Source organism: Stenella coeruleoalba (genome assembly GCF_951394435.1).
Source record: "Stenella coeruleoalba genome assembly, chromosome: 2".
NCBI classification, from domain to species: domain Eukaryota; kingdom Metazoa; phylum Chordata; class Mammalia; order Artiodactyla; family Delphinidae; genus Stenella; species Stenella coeruleoalba.
This window is the reverse complement of record NC_137147.1, coordinates 49933922-49952721: the sequence shown is the minus strand read 5'-3', so window position 1 is coordinate 49952721 and position 18800 is coordinate 49933922. Positions and strand designations below refer to the sequence as shown.

General features: G+C 40.9%; 2 protein-coding genes across 5 annotated transcripts in view; one reads left to right on the top strand and one right to left on the bottom strand.

Annotated features, from left to right (window-relative positions):
* The first annotated feature begins 2071 nt into the window (after window positions 1–2071).
* KLHDC2 (kelch domain containing 2) lies at window positions 2072–15679 on the top strand. 2 transcript variants are annotated; one of them, XM_079913675.1, is made up of 13 exons: window positions 2076–2706; window positions 6009–6088; window positions 7800–7917; window positions 11079–11194; window positions 11494–11575; window positions 11740–11823; window positions 12344–12424; window positions 12501–12559; window positions 12978–13087; window positions 13678–13750; window positions 14857–14944; window positions 15040–15092; window positions 15332–15679. In XM_079913675.1, the coding sequence occupies exons 1-13, from the start codon at window positions 2554–2556 to the stop codon at window positions 15453–15455; spliced, it is 1221 nt and encodes a 406-aa protein (XP_079769801.1). In that variant the 5' UTR covers window positions 2076–2553; the 3' UTR covers window positions 15456–15679. The 2 variants fall into 2 exon arrangements, with proteins under 2 accessions (XP_079769802.1, XP_079769801.1); XM_079913676.1 differs by lacking the exons at window positions 14857–14944; window positions 15040–15092; window positions 15332–15679 and adding an exon at window positions 14442–14847 and having other exon boundaries at window positions 2072–2706.
* A 115-nt stretch (window positions 15680–15794) lies between these two features.
* The window catches only part of NEMF (nuclear export mediator factor), a 53707-nt gene continuing 50701 nt past the window's right edge, over window positions 15795–18800 (bottom strand). For 2 of the 3 annotated variants that reach the window (XM_079913671.1, XM_079913672.1), the window contains exons 29-32: window positions 18454–18486; window positions 17535–17635; window positions 17393–17436; window positions 15795–17312 (exon numbers count right to left, since the gene is read on the bottom strand). In XM_079913671.1, the coding sequence (XP_079769797.1) occupies window positions 17095–17312; window positions 17393–17436; window positions 17535–17635; window positions 18454–18486 (396 nt within the window). In that variant the 3' untranslated portion in view covers window positions 15795–17094. The remainder of the gene's footprint in view (window positions 17313–17392; window positions 17437–17534; window positions 17636–18453; window positions 18487–18800) is intronic. The other variant, XM_079913673.1, reaches the window with a different exon arrangement.

Below are 18800 nucleotides of genomic sequence, written 5' to 3'. Positions count from 1 at the left end.
TGTTGATACGGTGGATTACATTGGTTGATTTTTTTAAATTAATTAATTAATTGATTTTTGGCTGCGTTGGGTCTTCGCTGCTGCGTGCGGGCTTTTCTGTAGTTGCAGTGAGCGGGGGCCACTCCTTGCCACGGTGCACAGGCTTCTCATTGCGGTGGCTTCTCTTGTTGTGGAGCACAGGCTCTAGGCATGCGAGCTTCAGTAGTTGGGGCACGTGGGCTCAGTAGTTGTGGCTCATGAGCTCTAGAACGCAGGCTCAGCAGTTGTGGCGCACAGGCTTAGCTGCTCTGTGACATGTGGGCTCCAACCCGTCTCCCCTGCATTGGCAGGCAGATTCCCAACCACTGTGCCACAAGGGAGGTCCCACACTGGTTGATTTTTGCATGTTGAATCAGCCTTGTATACCTGGGATAAGTCCCACTTGGTTGTGGTATATAATTCTTTTTTAATTTTTTGGATTTGATTTGCTAATATTTTGTTGAGGGTTTTGGCATATATGTTCATGAGAGATATTGGTCTGTTGTTTTCTTGTGATGTCTTTGTCTGGTTTTGGTATTAGGGTAATGCTGGTTTCAGAATGGGTTAGGAAGTATTCTCTCTGCTTCTGTCTTCTCAAAGAGATTGTAGATAATTTCTTCCTTAAATGTTTGTTAGAATTTATCCATGGACCCATCTGGGCCTGTGCTTTCTGTTTCGGAAGGCTATTATTGATTCAATTTCTTTAATAGATATAGGCCTGTTCAGATTATCTATTTCTTCTTATATGAGTATTGGCAGATTGTGTCTTTCAAGGAATCAGACCATTTCATCTAGTTTATCAATTATATAGGCATAGAGTTCTTCATAGTATTTATTATCTTTTTAATGTCCATGGGATCTATAGTGATGTCCCCTGTTTCATTTCTGATATTAGTAATTTGTGTCTTTTTTTCTTAGTTAGCCTGGCTAGAGGTTTATTGATTTCATTATCTATTCAAAGGACCAGCTTTTGGTTTTATTGCTTTTCTCTATTGATTTCCTGTTTTCAGTTTCATTGGTTTCTTTCTTTTCATCAATTTCATTATTTTTCTTCCTCTTATTTTGGATTTAATTCGTTCCTCTTTTTCTAGTTTCCTAAGATGTAAACTTAGGTGATTGATTTTAGATCTTTCTTCTTCTCTAATATATGCACTCACTGCTATAAATTTCTCAGTACTGTTTTTACCCACCCCGCAAATTTTGATAAGTTGTAAACACAGGGGCAGTGGCTAGGGAAGAAATTACATACTCCGAAAATTTTCGTAAGAAAAGCCTTTTGATGTTGTTGTTTGAAGTATTCCTTCTACATAATGGTCCCAGCGTGAAGATGGGGAAGGGAGAGGATAATGAAGCACACTCCTCTCACCAAATACATCCAAGTATAGAGGCACCATTAGATTGGGATTTAAGATGCAGTCTAGTCTAACCCCGTTTTACAGGTGAGAAATCAAATTTAGATTACAATGATTCTTAATTTTCTCTTGACCTAATTGAAAAGTATCATATTAAATGTAAGCTAAAACAGTATCTGTGTGAACAGGGTTCATTTTCCTCCCTGAAGGCTTGGGTGGTGAAGGTTTCTGAGGCACTTTTTGAGCACAGTTTTCCAAACTGTGTGGAGGATGCAGCAGTAAATTAAGATTTCAGCTGAACCAAAAGACCTTACAGAGAGGAGATGTCGTGAACCGCTCTGCAGGCACAGTCGGGGTGGCACGCAATCCCAGAGATGCCACGCGCACCGAGCGGCACCTCCGCCGGGAAGCCGCCCAGCAATAGGGCTGGGACCACCTGGGAGAGGAGAGGAGCCACTCCCACCCCTTGTCCTCGGGAGGACAGGGCTCTGACTCTGGAGACCCTGAGACCAGAAACTTACTAGTTAAGCAATTTGCTACCCCTTTCCCGGCTGTGAAACCTTTGAGAACATCCCTCAAACAAGGCCTTCTTGGAAGAAACATTTTTTGCGAGAATCTGGCTAATTCAGCCTATCCTTGTAGTGAAGGGAGGCGCGGAGTGTGCGTGGAAGTGCCTCCAGCTTCTGCGCCTAGACTTCGGCGGGCGAAGAAGAGGGCGGGGCGCCCCAGAACCGGACCGTCCGGGAGAAGGGGTTGGGATGACCCGGCGCTGGGGAAGCTAAGCGTCGGCCGCGCTTCCGGAACTGGGCGAGCGGCGTCAGCGGAACGGGCGGTTCCTGCCGCGGCGTAAACAAAGGCCGTCTGCGGCGAGAAGCAAGCTGGAGGTGGGGCGGAGGGGCTGGAAGCAGGTACCGGCCCGAGGCGGACCCCTGCCCGCCCTGCTCCCGGCTCTGCGTCCTCGCCGCCCCCCGCCCGCGACCCCCGCCAGCCGGCGAGAGGCCGTCCTCGGTGAGGCGGGCCGCGAGGACGCGAGCGCGGGCGGCGGGGAGCGGCCCTAACGCTGTGCCTTTCGCCACCGCCGCCTCGCCTCGCCTCGCGCCACCGTGCGTCTCCTTCCTTTTCCTTTGTCTTTTCCTCCGTCGCGGGTGCGGGAATTGTCGGTGAGCCGAAGTGCAGCCTCAAGATGGCCGATGGCTACGAGGACCTGCGGGAGGACGAGCTCCCGGGGCCGGCCTATGAGGGCTACGAGTCCGCGGAACTCGCCTGCCCCGCTGAACGCAGCGGCCACGTAGCCGTCAGCGACGGGCGCCACATGTTCGTCTGGGGCGGCTACAAGGTCAGTAGGTGGCCGGGCCGCGGCGGGTGTCGCTCGGCTGTTACTGGGTCGGGGGCGGTGGGCCGGCGGGAGGACCAGAGCGGCCGCCTCGATCGCCTCCCGCGCCCCAACGTCGCGACTCCGCCCGTTGGTCCCTTGTTCTCCGCGAGTGTGGGAATCTTCCCACGGGTCTCCCTACCGTCCCAAGCCTCCTGGTCTGTTGTCACGCCCGCCTTCTGCTTACAAAGCCCGCTCCCCGTCCCACGCTGCTCGTGGCCGCCCTGCGCGCTGTTTGACATCCGAGCGTCATCTGGGGAGGGCACGGCGGGCGGTGCAGGACGGCGAAATGTGTTTTATTTAAAAGGGTTGGGGGTGTATAAGAGGTAACGGTGTGTGAGATCACTCTTATCCTTTATCAGGTCTACCTAGGAGCACATTACCCTGTGGAGCCGGGCTCAGGTGGCCCACTGATACCGTGGCCCACTTATGGGGAGACGGCAGTGTAGGAAAATGCCTCGGAATTCCCAAAGGCCGCAGGAATCGTCTTATTGAACCTTCCCACCTGTTCAGGCGTCCCAGCTACATCCCATTGTTATTGGAACGCTTCAGGGCTATTTTCCTCTTGGTTTCAGCTGAGAAAGGATGTTTTTCACAAGAAATCCCTATTAAGAAAATTAATGGAAAAGCTCTAGAAATAACCGAAAAAATCAACAGGAACAACTTTAACTACAGAGTGCGGCTCTTTGGCCCCTACTCGTGAACAATCTGATTAGTTACCAGTTTAGAGCATTTACTTGCGTTTCTTCTTTTTTCCTCTGTCTGGAAATCCTACTCAAGTGTCTCCTATTTAAACCTTCTCACTAGTTCTGCCCTTTGCTTTTAGAGGTTCCCAGTAGCACTCCACATTCTAGAATCGTCTTATTTTCATTTGCTGGGGTGGTTCTGATCTCTTCCTACCGAAAATATTTTTAGTCTCTTTTGGTTTTAAAAATGATCTCCCCCCGTCCCCATTTGCTTGAAATCTAGTCTGCTACACCTGTACCTTCCATGACTTGGAAGCACTTCTTGATTCTGGTAGTAGATTTTAGCTTATGGTACAGTTGATCATAGTTGACCGTCTTTGAGATGACTCTCAAAAGATAGATGGGGGCTTCCCTGGTGGCGCAGTGGTTGCGAGTCCGCCTGCTGTTGCAGGGGACACGGGTTCGTGCCGCGGTCCGGGAAGATCCCACATGCTGCGGAGCGGCTGGGCCCGTGAGCCATGGCCGCTGAGCCTGCGCGTCCGGAGCCTGTGCTCCACAACCGGAGAGGCCCGCGTACCACAAAAAAAAAAGATAGATGGGATAAAGCTTTCCTAATTACTTCATTTGGTTCCTTTTTGCCAATCCTAATTAATCTGGAATGTTTTCCCCAGCCTCCAATGAATGTGTTCAGAGGAGAGTATTTGGTAGGAGGAAGGTGGCCAGTATGTGGTGACCTTAATTAAAACGTAAATAATTCCCTTGGAGAAAAGTAAACCTGTTAGTCTTCAGCCTAAACTACTTTATTTGTAATTCTATTTGTAAAACTCAGCAGTGTTGAGGGAATGGGACTTTTCACAAAGAAGGAAGGTGGGCAGAAGGAGGGTTGTCAGGGTGGAAGATTTCTGAAGCTGAGTTGTGGAGGGCCTGGATGCCTAGGGCTGAGGCCAGTGGAGAAGCATGATCAATGAAGTAAGTTGGTGGTTCCAAAACAGGCCATCCTCCCCATTTTGGTTAGAACCCTAAGAGTACCACAAACAGGAAGCCCTTGGAGATTGTTTTGATGGCAATAAACCTTAGCTTCCTACACAGAAGTCAGTTTTCCTCCTCCCACCAGCCTGATGTATTCCAGGTCAGCGGGCCTCTCACTGTTGTGGCCTCTCCCATCACAGAGCACAGGCTCCGGATGCACAGGCTCAGCGGCCATGGCTCACGGGCCCAGCCGCTCCGCGGCATGTAGGATTTTCCCGGACTGGGGCACGAACCCGTGTCCCCTGCATCGGCAGGCAGACTCTCAACCACTGTGCCACCAGGGAAGCCCTCAGCCTGCTGTTTTGCTTCCAGCCTTTCCTTTCCTAAGTGGTGGAGTGGAAAGAGAAATGTTTACATGGCCAGCTGTTCAATTCTCTGTAATACTCAAACTTGTAAGTCTCTGACACCCATTTCAGTGAACTGCAACAATTTACTGTATATCGACATTGTTCAGAAAGTGGCTCAGGCAGTGGCTGAAGTTGCAAATGCAGGGAATGGAGGCGGGAATCCTGGTTCCACTGTCCCTTGCTAAGCAGCCTTGGGCAAATCACCTTCCTCTTTGAAAAACCTGTGCCAGCTATTTCTTATGGTGGTTGTGAGGATTAAATAAAGCACTCCATGGACAGCACTTAGCTAGTTCTGGCATATGGTAAGCTCAGTCTGTTACCTGAAGGGAACTGGATCAGAACAAGAACAAAATTTTGCATGGGGACTTAATATTTTCAGTTCTGCCCTCTCTGCTTCTTGGTGGAGAATGGATGGGTGAAAGGGGAGAATGGCTAGAGAACTCTACATCACCTGTTAGTGATCAGGTACTTTTTTTTTTTTCTAATTTCTCTATTTTATTTATTTTTGGCTGCGTTGGGTCTTCGTTGCTGCGCGTGGGCTTTCTCTAGTTGCGGCGAGCGGGCACTACTCTTTGTTACGGTGCGCGGGCTTCTCTTGTTGCGGAGCACGGGCTTTAGGTACGCAGGCTTTAGTTGTGGCTCGCGGGCTCTAGAGCGCAGGCTCAGTAGTTGTGGCACACGGGCTTAGTTGCTCCACGGCATGTGGGATCTTCCTGGACCAGGGATCGAACCCGTGTCCCCTGCATTGGCAGGAGGACTCTTAAAACCACTGCGCCATGAGGGAAGCCCCAAGGATTAGGTACGTCGAAGGCAGACCTTTCTTTAGCGTGCTGACCATGGCACAGGTAATCTCTCATGAAGTCATGCAAGTGAGATTTGGTGCATGGACTATTCAGGATAAAGTGGCCTTAGAGATTACCTGGAGATCTCGTAACTTCCTGCACAATTACAACTGCTGTATCAAAAATTTGAATTGAGGGCTGTCTATATTAAGCATTACCTTGAGTATGTGGCATGGTGCAGGGAGGATTGTGCATTTGATAGAACTGTTATAACCTATTTAACTTTTCATAACTCTCAGTATCTCAAATAAGATATACAATATATATACAATATACAATATAAAATACACAATAGTGCCTCTTTAGAATACAAATTATTTTTTATATTTGCAATTTTTTTTTGTTTCTTTGTTTTTTCTTAGAGTAATCAAGTCAGAGGATTATATGACTTTTATCTGCCTAGAGAAGAACTCTGGATCTACAACATGGAGACTGGAAGATGGTAACTGGATATTATGAGGGGGACTAAAAAAATCCAAATAAGGTTGCAAACAAAAACATACTCTGTAAAACGCACACTAATGTATAAAAATGCTTTAATTAAAGATGCTAAGCTAGCTATATATTCTGAAAACAGTGTTCTGCTAGTTTAGCTTAGCTGCTAAGCTTAGATGCTTTTGCATCTCTTTAGTAGTTCAGTAATTACTAGATGCTTTTATGACCTTGAAGAAATTTCTGTTCAGAGCTGTGTCAAGTATTATAGTAATATTAAAGAGGTAGAGGCTTCAAATCCTGGAATGGAAATATAATAAAAGTTCCATATATTTTTTTTTCAAGATGTTGTCTTTGTTGTGTGCTATCTTGAATGAGAAAAGAATTTCCAGATTGTATCTGCTAGAAATAAAGGTAGTATTCTATTTCAATGAGCTCTAATATTAAAATTTCTATGCAAATCCCTTTGAAATAGTACATTTTGCCTAAAAAACAAAATTAACTTAAATTTGCATACAAACTATGGATATTCTGAAAGGACCTTTTGCCAGTTTCATACCAGTATTACTGGAGTATGTTCTTAGCAGAATTAATGTGATTCTCAAAATACTGGGTTGGCTGTGTTTAGGGATTTATAAAGTAGTTTTCTCCATGGTTTGGTTTGTGAAAACTTTGTGCATTACATACTTCAGCATATTAGAGATCTCAGAACTAGGAGAATAGTAGTTCCACTTGATTTAAAAGGTCAACTAAAAGTAAACCAGGATTATTTTTGCACATAGCCAGTCAGTGTTAATCTAGCTGTTTGATGATCTTTTTCTAGAGAATTGGACATTTATAATAGTATTCCTTTAATATGGAAATTCTAATATTTTCTTTTAACAATTCAGCCCCATAAGGAATTTTACAAATTAAGCCTATCAAAACAAAGCTTGGGAATTCCTTGACGGTCCAGTGGTTAGGACTCTACACTTCCACTGCAGGGGGCAAGGGTTCGATCCCTGGTTGGGGAATTAAAATCCTGTGTGTCACATGGCACAGCCAAAAACAAAAAACTTAAAGCTTAGTTAGCATAGATGAAGTGATATTCTGAGCAAAAGACCTTGAGTGTTGTATTAATATTCTGAATCTTAGGATTATTAGCTTTTTGATTCAGATTCACTTTTAGATTCAGAACGAGTTAAAACATGTAAAGAGCACTCAGAGGAGGGCCTGGCCTATAGTAGGCACTGCCTGAGTGTTGGGAGTATTACATAAGGTTTGAAACAGATTCGTTTGAATGGCTAAAAGGTAACTGAATTAAAAACACCTATTAATCTGTCAGGACTGACATACTGAAGTTTTTTTTCTTTTGGGTTCTTGGCCCACTCAAAAACAAAAAACCATCAAAAAACCATTAATGGCCAAGTAAGTAGAAAAGCAAACAATTTAGTTTGAGAAATGTAAGCTGGTTTGCTCCTAGAATAAAATGACACGTAGGCTTTTAGAACCTCCCATGCTGCCATGTGTAAGTACCTGCTGGCACAGCCTGTGGAATGGATGAAAGGGATGAGTTCATTCTTTTAACTAACTTTAGAGCTAGAAGAGACCCTCGACATAGCTACTCAGCCCGCTTATTTTATTTTTTCTTTTATTGTGGGAATAGAATTAGAAGAATGAATAGATTTTTGCATTTCTTCCTTTTTGGGAAATCTATTTACATTCAGTTTTTTCCCCCTTAGGAAAAAAATTAACACTGAGGGTGATGTTCCTCCTTCTATGTCAGGAAGCTGTGCTGTGTGTGTAGACAGGGTGCTGTACTTGTTTGGAGGACACCATTCAAGAGGCAATACGAATAAGGTTAGTGTTTCTAAGGATTATGGTTTAAGGCAACTTTGTTCTTTTTCAGACAACTTCAGATTTCTAAGGTTAGCCCATACTTATTCTTGTTCCAGTTAAAAAATACATGTACTTGATTATGGTATGAATGTGCATTTTAGTATTTTTGTCTACCAGCCGGTATTTACCTGGGCCTTCTGTAAAATCAGCTTTGGTTGGTAAGGTGTGTGCAGTAACTTCCTAGGTTGTTTTTCTTTGTGTTCTTTGCAGCTACTTATTCTTTCAGAACCCTGGAGTATTAGATGAATATTAGTAAACTAAATGAAAACAAGATGCAGTTAAGGGGGCGGGCAGGGTAAAATTTAACATGCCACAACTCAAAAAGCCATAAGGAGAAATTAACACTGACAGATTTTATATACTAACATTCCTATAACCTGGCACCATAAGATACTGTTGTTCAGACTTAGTCTACATCTTTACCGAATAGGAAAAAGGTATCAGTTTTTCTCTCAGGCCAGTAAGAGACAGATGCAGTCAGAAAGGTGCATGTGATATAGATAGACTCTTAAAAATTCATTTATTTGGCAACTTAGTAAGCACCTTAATGCTGAGCACTTGCTTAGACATTGGAGACAGAGATGAATGACACCGTCCCCGCCTCTAGGAGCTCACATTCTAGAAGGGACACATATAAGTAAACGATTTCAGTAGCATATCATAAAGAGAAACACAGAGTCGGCTCGTAGTAATGGCTCAGTAAAAATTGTTGAATCTGAAAAAGAATCCTTACCATTGTGTTTGGTAGGACAGAGGAACAGAAAAATGAAGAGTCTTCACCGAAGAGGTGATGCTTGAATAGAATCATACAATTGGAAGGGGTGGCCAAGATATAGGTGCCAAGATGCAGAGGTATAAGCAAATATCTTGTTCATGGACATGCCAAGTGATTTGCTGTACATGAGCATATGGCTGAAGGGGTTTCAAATTTCACACTGCACTTCTAGGAACTCTAGGGATTTCTTTGAGATGCCTTGGGACGTGTGTGAGAGGAGCATATGGTGTTGGGCAGGCTCCAGACTGCCCCTTCCTCCTCCATTTTAACAAGTGTAGCTCCACTTTAATTTAATTTAATTTATTTATTCATTCACAATTCACCTTGGGGTTCACTTTAATTGAATAGTGTTGCACGTTCTGTGGGTTTGGACAAATATAATGAGATATATCCATCATTATAATGTCATATGAAGTATTTCACTGCTCATAAAAATTTCTGTACTCCGTGTATTCATCTCTCCTCTCCCCCCAAACTCCTGGCAACCATCGATCTTTTTTTTTTCTTTTTTTTGCGGTACACGGGTCTCTCACTGTTGTGGCCTCTCCCCATTGTGGAGCACAGGCTCCGGACGCACAGGCTCAGCAGCCATGGCTCACGGGCCCAGCTGCTCCGCGGCATGTGGGATCCTCCCGGACCGGGGCACCCGTGTCCCCTGTGGCAGGCGGACTCTCAACCACTGTGCCACCAGGGAAGCCCCATCGATCTTTTTATTGTCTCCATAGTTTTGCCTTTTCCAGATGACATAATTGGAATCTATTTTTCTTTTTCCTTGAAAAGAGAGGTTCAAAGCCTTTATGTCTATAAGACCATTCATGGCCCATGCATGAGTGGACCTGACAGGCTCTTGGTGGCAAACTTCCCCACTAAATACTGTAGCTTTTCTTCCAATATTGAGCCCTGTCCCACTGGTCCTGCCTAGCAGCCACGTGGAGGTGCAGGGGGACATGTGTTGGATATTTGCTCATAGGAAGGCCACAAGTTTTGTGCCTCTTGTCACAATGAACCCAGATTCCTGTTGGGTATGTTGTAAACAGAGGAGCCATTTCTTCAGGCCCTTATTATTATTATTATTTGCGTTACGTGGGCCTTTCACTGTTGTGGCCTCTCCCGCTGCGGAGCACAGGGTCCGGACGCGCAGGCTCAGCGGCCGTGGCTCACGGGCCTAGCCGCTCTGCGGCATGTGGGATCTTCCCGGACTGGGGCACGAACCCGTGTCCCCTGCATTGGCAGGCGGACTCTCAACCACTGCACCATCAGGGAAGCCCTATTTTTTTTTAATAATTTATTTTATTTTTATTTTTGGCTCTGTTGGGCCTTCGTTGCTGCACGCGGGCTCTTTCTAGTTGTGGCGAGTGGGGGCCACCCTTTGTTGCAGTGTGTGGCCGCTGCGGACCACAGGCTCCAGGTGTACAGGCCTCAGCAGTTACAGCTTGCAGGCTCTAGAGCACAGGTTCAGTAGTTGTGGCGCACGGGCCCAGCCGCTCCGCGGCATGTGGGATCTTCCTGGACCAGGGCCCGAACCCGCATCCCCTGCATTGGCAGGCGGATTCCCAACCACTGTGCCACCAGGGAAGCGCCCTTATTTTTATATTTAGGCTTTTGCTTTAAGATTTTGTTTGAAGGGTTCCGTGCTTAAAAGGTTTTGTGAGGCCCTACTGTAGGCTGTAGTTGAGCCATGTATTTTTCAGGGCCAAGGGGGAGAATCTAAGTTTGACACAACATGAGGAAGCTTGGGAAAAAGAGAAGCTGTGGCTTTAGGGGAGTGGTCAGAGAAATGATAGTAGTAACTGACTAGAGTTGAGGAAAGGGAGCTTTAGGAGTCTAAGTAAAAAAAAAAAAAAAGTCAGATTTATTTAAATACCTGGATGTGAAAGATACATGAATACTTAATCTTTTAAGATTTATCCTTAGCTCCTAGAGTTAAGTAGGCACTTAAGACATGTTTGTTAAATTGAATTTGAAGATGAATTACTAAGTCTGATTTTTTGGTAATACCATCCTGATACCCGTAAATTAGATCAGTACAACTCAAAGTGCCTATCTAAGGCCAAGAATGTAAATCAACACACGTTCTATTCCTTCATCAAAAAAGTGTGGTATGGGAAAAAAATAAGCTGAACTAAACAGGGTACACAGTGACTTAGGTAATTTACATTCTGGCAAAAATTTCTTATCTAGACTCAGACCAGTTAACACTTTGCAGACAAGCAGCCAGTCTGCAGTACTACTTTTAGTAGTACTGAATTAGATGACAGTCTTATTAGCATGAACGCAATAAAATTAAATGCCAACGTTGAATTTCTTTTATGTAACCAAATCTAACTGAAATCATTGCTTCTGACAGTTCTACATGCTGGATTCAAGGTCTACAGACCGAGTATTACACTGGGAAAGAATTGACTGCCAAGGAATTCCTCCATCATCAAAGGACAAACTTGGTGTCTGGGTATATAAAAACAAGTGAGTTAGCAGCACTATAGGTTTGGGTTTTTATCTGGAAACTGCTTTGCCATCCACGTATCATTAACCAATAACCACTGTAACAGTAGAAAACGCCTTCGAGTGCCCATGAGGATTAAGTGAATTGATGGTAAAGCACCTAAGACATAAATGTTAGCCATATTAGCCATTATTATTTGAATAAGCAGTTTTATATACTCAAGTGTGCCTTCTCAACTCATGGATAAGACAAAATTTAAAAAATCTCTTGTATCCTGTGGATGTTTGACTTTTTAATGTCTTGGTTTTTTATCAAACAGGTTAATATTTTTTGGAGGGTATGGATATTTACCTGAAGATAAAGTATTGGGAACTTTTGAATTTGATGAAACATCGTTTTGGGTAAATGAAGTTTCTTATTTGCATATGGCCTGCTTAGTCTGTTGAAATAATACACTTTGTTTGCTATTAGCTTTGTTCATTTTGCTCTGTTAATAAACCAGACCAAGGCTATATGATTTTACGAACATTATTTGTAAAATAACTCAGATTCTTATTTTCTGTAGAATTCAAGTCATCCAAGAGGATGGAATGATCATGTACATATTTTAGACACTGAAACATTTGTCTGGAGCCAGCCTATAACTACTGTGAGTTACTGAAGAATAATGAATTATTAAAGCAAGTCTGCTTAGACGAGAAGGGGAGTTGGCAGGTGGTGTAAAATTGGCAGTTTGTTATTGTCCAAGGAGTTTAAAACTCAAAAAAGTTTAATGAATGTATAGACTAGCCCAGCATCTATTATCGAATAGCTGTTAAAGTGGTATTGTTTGTAATAAATGACCTAGTGTTGGATTGGAATTTAAGTTACTCAAATATTAGATTTCTTTTTCCTCTGACACAGATGTCATATAATATGCTAGCTTTTGTTTTAAAAGATAAAAGTAAAGCAAGCAAGCATTCTATTATATTAACTAGCCCCTTCAGTAATGTATTTCAGAAACTCCCAGTTTGCTAGTCAGCCTGCAGTACTGCTGTCTACTATAAGTTTGCACTTCAGCTTAAAAGCTCAAGTGTCTTGCACATTCTTATCCCACATCCAGAGTAGACTCTTTCTGGTATTTATAAAACATTCATTTATTTATTAAATTGCTTTTATGACCTTACTAGGGTAAAGCACCTTCACCTCGTGCTGCCCATGCCTGTGCAACTGTTGGAAACAAAGGCTTTGTGTTTGGAGGCAGATATCGAGTGAGTATATAAAACAGTTTCAATGATTTGCTTTTGAATTACTCAAAATGGTAACTAGTTAATTATCCTTTTCTAGGATGCTAGAATGAATGATCTTCACTGTCTTAATCTGGATACATGGGAGTGGAATGAATTGTAGGTATCATTTTAGATAATTATTTAGAAAAGTTTTTCAAAGAAATTTCAATGGATTTTTCCGTTACTCTATTATTAGTATATAATGTACTTGCTTACATTTTCTGTAACTATGAATTTAAGTAAACATAATCACTAAATCCTTAAAGAAGGAATTTTAAAATTTTCAGTTCCCATAAACTATGCCTGGCACATAGCATGTGCTCAGTGTTTATTGAAAAGAAAAGATCTAAAGTTGACTCTTCCTTCAAAGAAAGTAGTTCATTCTAAAGCATGTAGTTAATACCAAGAAGACTTTTTAAAGTCTCTTTTCAAAATTCCATATAAATTTTTAAAGAAAACTTCTTTAGTATTTCTCTGCATTAAATACAGTAGCGGCTTTTAAATGTAGATATTGTAACTTAGCTGTTATTTTCAGAATTCCACAAGGCATATGCCCAGTTGGCCGATCTTGGCACTCACTAACACCAGTTTCTTCAGATCATCTCTTTCTCTTTGGAGGATTTACCACTGATAAACAGCCACTAAGTAAGTACTTTAAAAACATTAAAAAGTTATTAAATATAATTCATAAGTAATATATGAATAGCTGAAAAAAATCAGTATTTTAAATTTAACAGAGGGCTATAGGGTTGGTTAGAAGGTTTGCTACTAATTTTGATCCTATAACATACCTATAGTTGTTTTCATGACACATCCATTGGTCCAGTAAAAAAATGACCTGGAACACTTTGCCCTGCTAAAGGGCTGTAACATGCAAAGGGCTTACTTGGTTAACTGCAGGGAAAAAAAGGAAATATACTTTCTGTATCTACTCAAAATCTGATTTATTACTGTTCTTACTAAAGCTATGCTCTTTATTTATTTATTTATTTATTTTGCTGTATGCGGGCCTCTCACTGTTGTGGCCTCTCCCGTTGCGGAGCACAGGCTCCAGATGCGCAGGCTCAGCGGCCATGGCTCACGGGCCCGGGGCACGAACCCATGTCCCCTGCATCGGCAGGCAGACTCTCAACCAGTGCGCCACCAGGGAAGCCCTAAAGCTATTGCTCTTTAAATATCAATGTCACGTTAACAGAATAACATACTTCATAGCTCTTTTTCTTTGCTTCAATCAGGTGATGCCTGGACTTACTGCATCAGTAAAAACGAATGGATACAGTTTAATCATCCCTATACTGAAAAACCAAGGTATGAACTATTTAAAAGCTAATTCTTACGCTGAATGAATGAGGTCCATAGAGATGTACAAGACTGGTAATGATTGAGGAAATCTGACTGGGCTGCATTCAGTTTATCATTCTTATTATAAGAACCCTAGCAGTCACTAAGGTTTAACATTGTAGCTTTTGGAAGAAGAGAAAACCAATGTTATCCTAGTATCAGTGCTTTCTATTTTATCATCTGTGTATGAAAAATAGGGCTGGATTTTGACTTTTGCTTCATCATAAAATTACTGACATTGTTAAAATTTATACTCAAGCTCTTTAGTCAGGTTGAGTTGAACCGTTTCTAGATTTTTCATTAAAAAAAACAAAAAGGAACTGGAAAGGAGAGAATTTCAAAACCCTAAAGAATGTTTATGGCAGTGGGGGGGAGGGGCTGGGAAGGGAGAATCAAGAACTTTCAATCAGATTTGCGGTTGTGCTGTATAACAAAGATCAAGAAGTCAGATCATCCAAAAAGAGCCTATTAAAACACTGATAGTTACTTTTCTTGTTAATCTCGAAAAGAATTGTTACAAAGACTGCTAAAGGAAATGATGCAAAGTTGGTGTTCAAAGCACATTTGGATAATGTCAGCCTGCATTTTTCCCCACACCTCTGACCTAAGTACAGTCATGCCGCTAAGACGTCATTTGGCACAAATATTCTTTCCACAGAATTATCAGGCCTGAAGATACTTTGTTCACTCAGGCAGAGTCAGCATCCCTCAGATGTTTTGTGTAAGGCCAACTGGTCCTGCCTATGAAAAGAGGAGAAGAAGCAGAGGGCATATACCACTAATCCCCCGTAAGACTTTTATTGCTAACAAAAACCTAGAGAACAGTTCAGTTCACATTCCTCATTGCATAAATTAGGAATGGACCAGAAAGATAAAACGGTAACATCCAGATAAAACAGACATTGATTTTTCCAGCTTCAGCTACGTTTCCGTGAGATAACTGCATCTCACCATTATGTTCTGAGCTGCACTAAAGATCTTTAGTCTTTATTTCATCATCTCTATTCTGTAGTATAAATGATCAGTTTGGTGTTCAGGGTGACTTCAAACTCAAGTTTTTGTTTTAAATGTAGATTATGGCATACAGCTTGTGCCAGTGATGAAGGAGAAGTCATTGTGTTTGGTGGGTGTGCCAATAACCTTCTTGTCCATCACAGGGCTGTAAGTACACTACCTTTTATTAAAGGACACTTCATAATATTGCTGAAGCTTTCTTGTGAAGTACTTTTAATATATTCTTCATGTCTGTTTTTTAGGCACACAGTAATGAAATACTTATATTTTCAGTTCAACCAAAATCTCTTGTAAGGTAAGTAACTTTTTACTTGGTACTTACTTTAAATTGTGTTTCTTAAACACTTTAAATTAGTGCTTTTGAAAAAACAGGTTTATGGATAATTTAAGGGCAATAGCAAGCCTTCACTGTTAAAACTATCCAGTTCCTATGAAAATCTTTAAAGTGCTTTTTCTTTTTTGGTAGTTCTTCAAGTGAATGTACTTCTAAACCATAAAGTGAAATTATTTTTCTCTTTCTTTGTCCACTTTCAGGCTAAGCTTAGAAGCAGTCATTTGCTTTAAAGAAATGTTAGCCAGCTCGTGGAACTGCCTTCCAAAACACTTACTTCACAGTGTTAATCAGAGGTTTGGTAGTAACAACACTTCTGGATCTTAAGGCTTCATAGACAGTGCCTCTGATCACTTGCATGGACAGCAATTCTGTAAACATCAGAGTGACATTGTTTATATAATTATGTGCATTGTTGTAGTTTGCAGCTTTTTAGTTTTAGTGTGCATGTGAATGGCCTAGAGAACCTATTTTTGTGTCTAAAGTTTACAATAAATGTATTTAACATCAGTAACTGTCTTCTATTAAAACAAAAGTAAATTAATACTTGGGCTTTTTACCCCAAGGAATGGTTATTATATTTCCTATTTGGTAACATCAGGATATATACCTATAGAAACATTATAGTAATTATCCTTACCACTATCAAAATGGTGAAGTTATTTTTTAAAGAAAGACATGAATATTTCAGATGTTTTTTTAATGGCACGAGTAGTCTATTATGTTGTATTTACAACACTAGGCTACATAAAGGTTTTTGTTTTTAACAAACAGTAACTTCAAAAGGAAAAATATTCTCGATAAGGTTAAGCAGGTAAAAGAAACCTTGGAAGGACCAACAGCTGTTTAGTACCCTTTGACCTTAATGCTTTGGAATAGGGGCTGGGGCAAGTGCTCATGTTGACTCTAGGCAGCTATTATCTAATTATTTTAAAGTAACAGTTTTGTAGCTCATAAGGAATGGAAGTAATGTATGACTTTATTCTCCATTCTGTTAGGAGACAGAAGAAAAAAGCTGGGTCAGGAGTCTTTAGTGGTAAGCCTAAAAGTGCACTTATGATATTATAGGTTAAGATGCTCTGTAACATGCTACTGATAATTACTAGAGGTGGAAAATAAAATGGTACAGAGCTGAATGAGATTACAAGGAGGAAATTAAGATGAAAAGTAAAGTAAAGGTGTATAAATGCATGGAAGTTATCAACACCAATTTCTTCTAGGTGTTATCTCTTAAGCTGAGTCACGGAAATGATTGATTAGTATTTAAAATCTGGTCTAATATGGGTAAAGGCAGAAGAAAGTCTACTCTTTCACTGCTTAGGGTTTTCAAGACTTAATCCTAAATGTTTAACCACCCCCAATCCCCACCACCACCAGGAAAAAAACTTGTGATTGGCCTGTAATAGATAGACGTTATATACAGTAAACTACCAAGTCAACAGTCTAAGCAGTTGAGCCACTTCACTATTCCATTTCTTTACAGCATGAAATGAATACTTAATAGTAACCTCCCAAATTTCAAGAAAATGTAGGAGGATAACTACAGATGTATACAATTAGCATTTAGCTGTCCACAGGTATTTTAGGAAATCCTATCATAGACACTGTTTCCTCTCTATAAAACTGGAAAAAAAAAATGTCCTTTTGGCGAATACAAGGCAACGTTTAGTTTATTTTTAAATGCGGAAGTCTTGTTACATGATGTTTTCATCTCTGAACTTCCAAAAGGCTATAAAATTGACTCTTCTCAAATATTTTAGGATTTCATTTCAGCTATTTTCTTTTTACATTCAGAAGATTGGGTGCAGACACTTTCACTTTGCCAGGAATGTTTCTTGATAAATCCGTGTCCTAAAAAAAAGAATTGCTGAGTATCTTCACAGTCATATTTTCTTTTATGACAATTATATGTCCTCTGCTGTCAAAAGAATGGCATTTCTAAAATTTTCACCCAATATGATTTTACTTATTTTATATTGCTTCTAGTAAGACCGCATTTTCTACCAAAATAATAGCTGCAGGTTCCATCTACTAACAAAGCAATAACTGCTAACATTTTTAATTGCAACACCAGTCTCCAGAAGTTTCTAGAGGAATACTTTACCTTTACACTGCGGAATAAGTCTTTTTCTCTTGCTGTTGCTTCCTTGGAATGCATGAAACTATTCAAGGCTGTTTTTGCAGCTGTAAATAGAAAATAGAAAAATCTACTTCTGTTCAGTCAAGAAATGTTTAAACATAATTCAAAAAAAGATTTTAAATACCTTTTCCCTTTTTCTGAACTCCAGGAGTAAGTTTCACTTTGTATCTTTAAAAAGGAATTGCATGTGTTACTAAATAGAGATTACAAAATGATTCATGAGTCAGTGCTGTGGCAGCAGTTTGAGTAAACGCATGATGACTTACTTATAGTTTGTCATGGTGTTGTATGGGGCACATATTGGAATGGCAAACAGGAGTACATCTTCAGGATGTGGCTGCCCCGTCAAAGAGTCAAACAGATTTTCCTAAAAAGGGAAAACGAAAACGATTATAAAAATAATTTATACCAGTCCTAAAAGAGGAAAACTCTAATAAGACACTGTCAGGATCAATATATTTTATCATTTTCTGATAAACAGTCTTACACCCTTTGGAGCAATAAAGCAGAGCTTAATGATGATTTTTTAAATGGCACCTATTGAAACATTTAAGAGAAAGGGAGAAAAAACTTGTTGGAGACATTTTTGGTTGTCACAACTGAAGCGATGTTGGGGGAGGAAATAGAGTACGACTGACATCTGCTAGTGGTTAGATGCCAGGGATGGGACAACTCCCTGCAACAAAGAATTACCTCCTCCAAAATGTTAATAGTGCCAAAGCTGGGAAACCCTGGGCTAGAACAGTCTTCTCTCATGCCTGTCCTTAAGGAGAAATTCTATGGCTTCTTAGAGTTCCCCTTTTGTGGACTGCGTTCAAGATTACCCATATTTATTTAACAACATGAGTAAATTTAGATTTAGGACAAAACACTTGGTACAGTTAGTGCTTACTATATGCCATGAACTTTTCTAAACATTTTATGTATATTAATTCTCAAAACAACTCTCTCAGTAGGGGCCATTATCCCCATTTTTCAGATGAGGAAACTGAGGCATAAAGAATGTTTCCAAGGTTGTAGTCATATGTAGTAAAGTTGGGATTCAAACCCAGAATGTGTGACTCCAGAGCTTGTAGTCTTTTCTTAGTGTTTTAAGTTTTAAATTAGTTAGAAGTTGTGTGTCAGGTATTCTGGGAACTGGACTGCAGTTAGTGTTGTAGTAGGAACCCCAATACAAAATCATACCTCATTTCCCTGTTGGTCCAGATCTTGCTCTTCCTGTTCAAAATATATAAAATTTTAAAAGTCAGTTATAACTTAAATTGAAATCCCAAACCATTAAAAACTATGAGGAGAAAGAAAAAGTGATAAATAAGACTGTGAGTAAATTAATATGTGTATCCAGAATAGCAGAAAGCAATGCCATTCAAAGAGAAAAAAGACTGTTTCCCTAAAGTTTCAAAAAAAAGACTTCCACAGAATATATGCTAAAGTATTGAATGCTATTAGGACAACTTAAAGTGACAAATAAGCTTGATAGGTTTGTCAGGGGGAAAGAAAATGGAGAATTCTGGTGAACAGAACTTTTATTT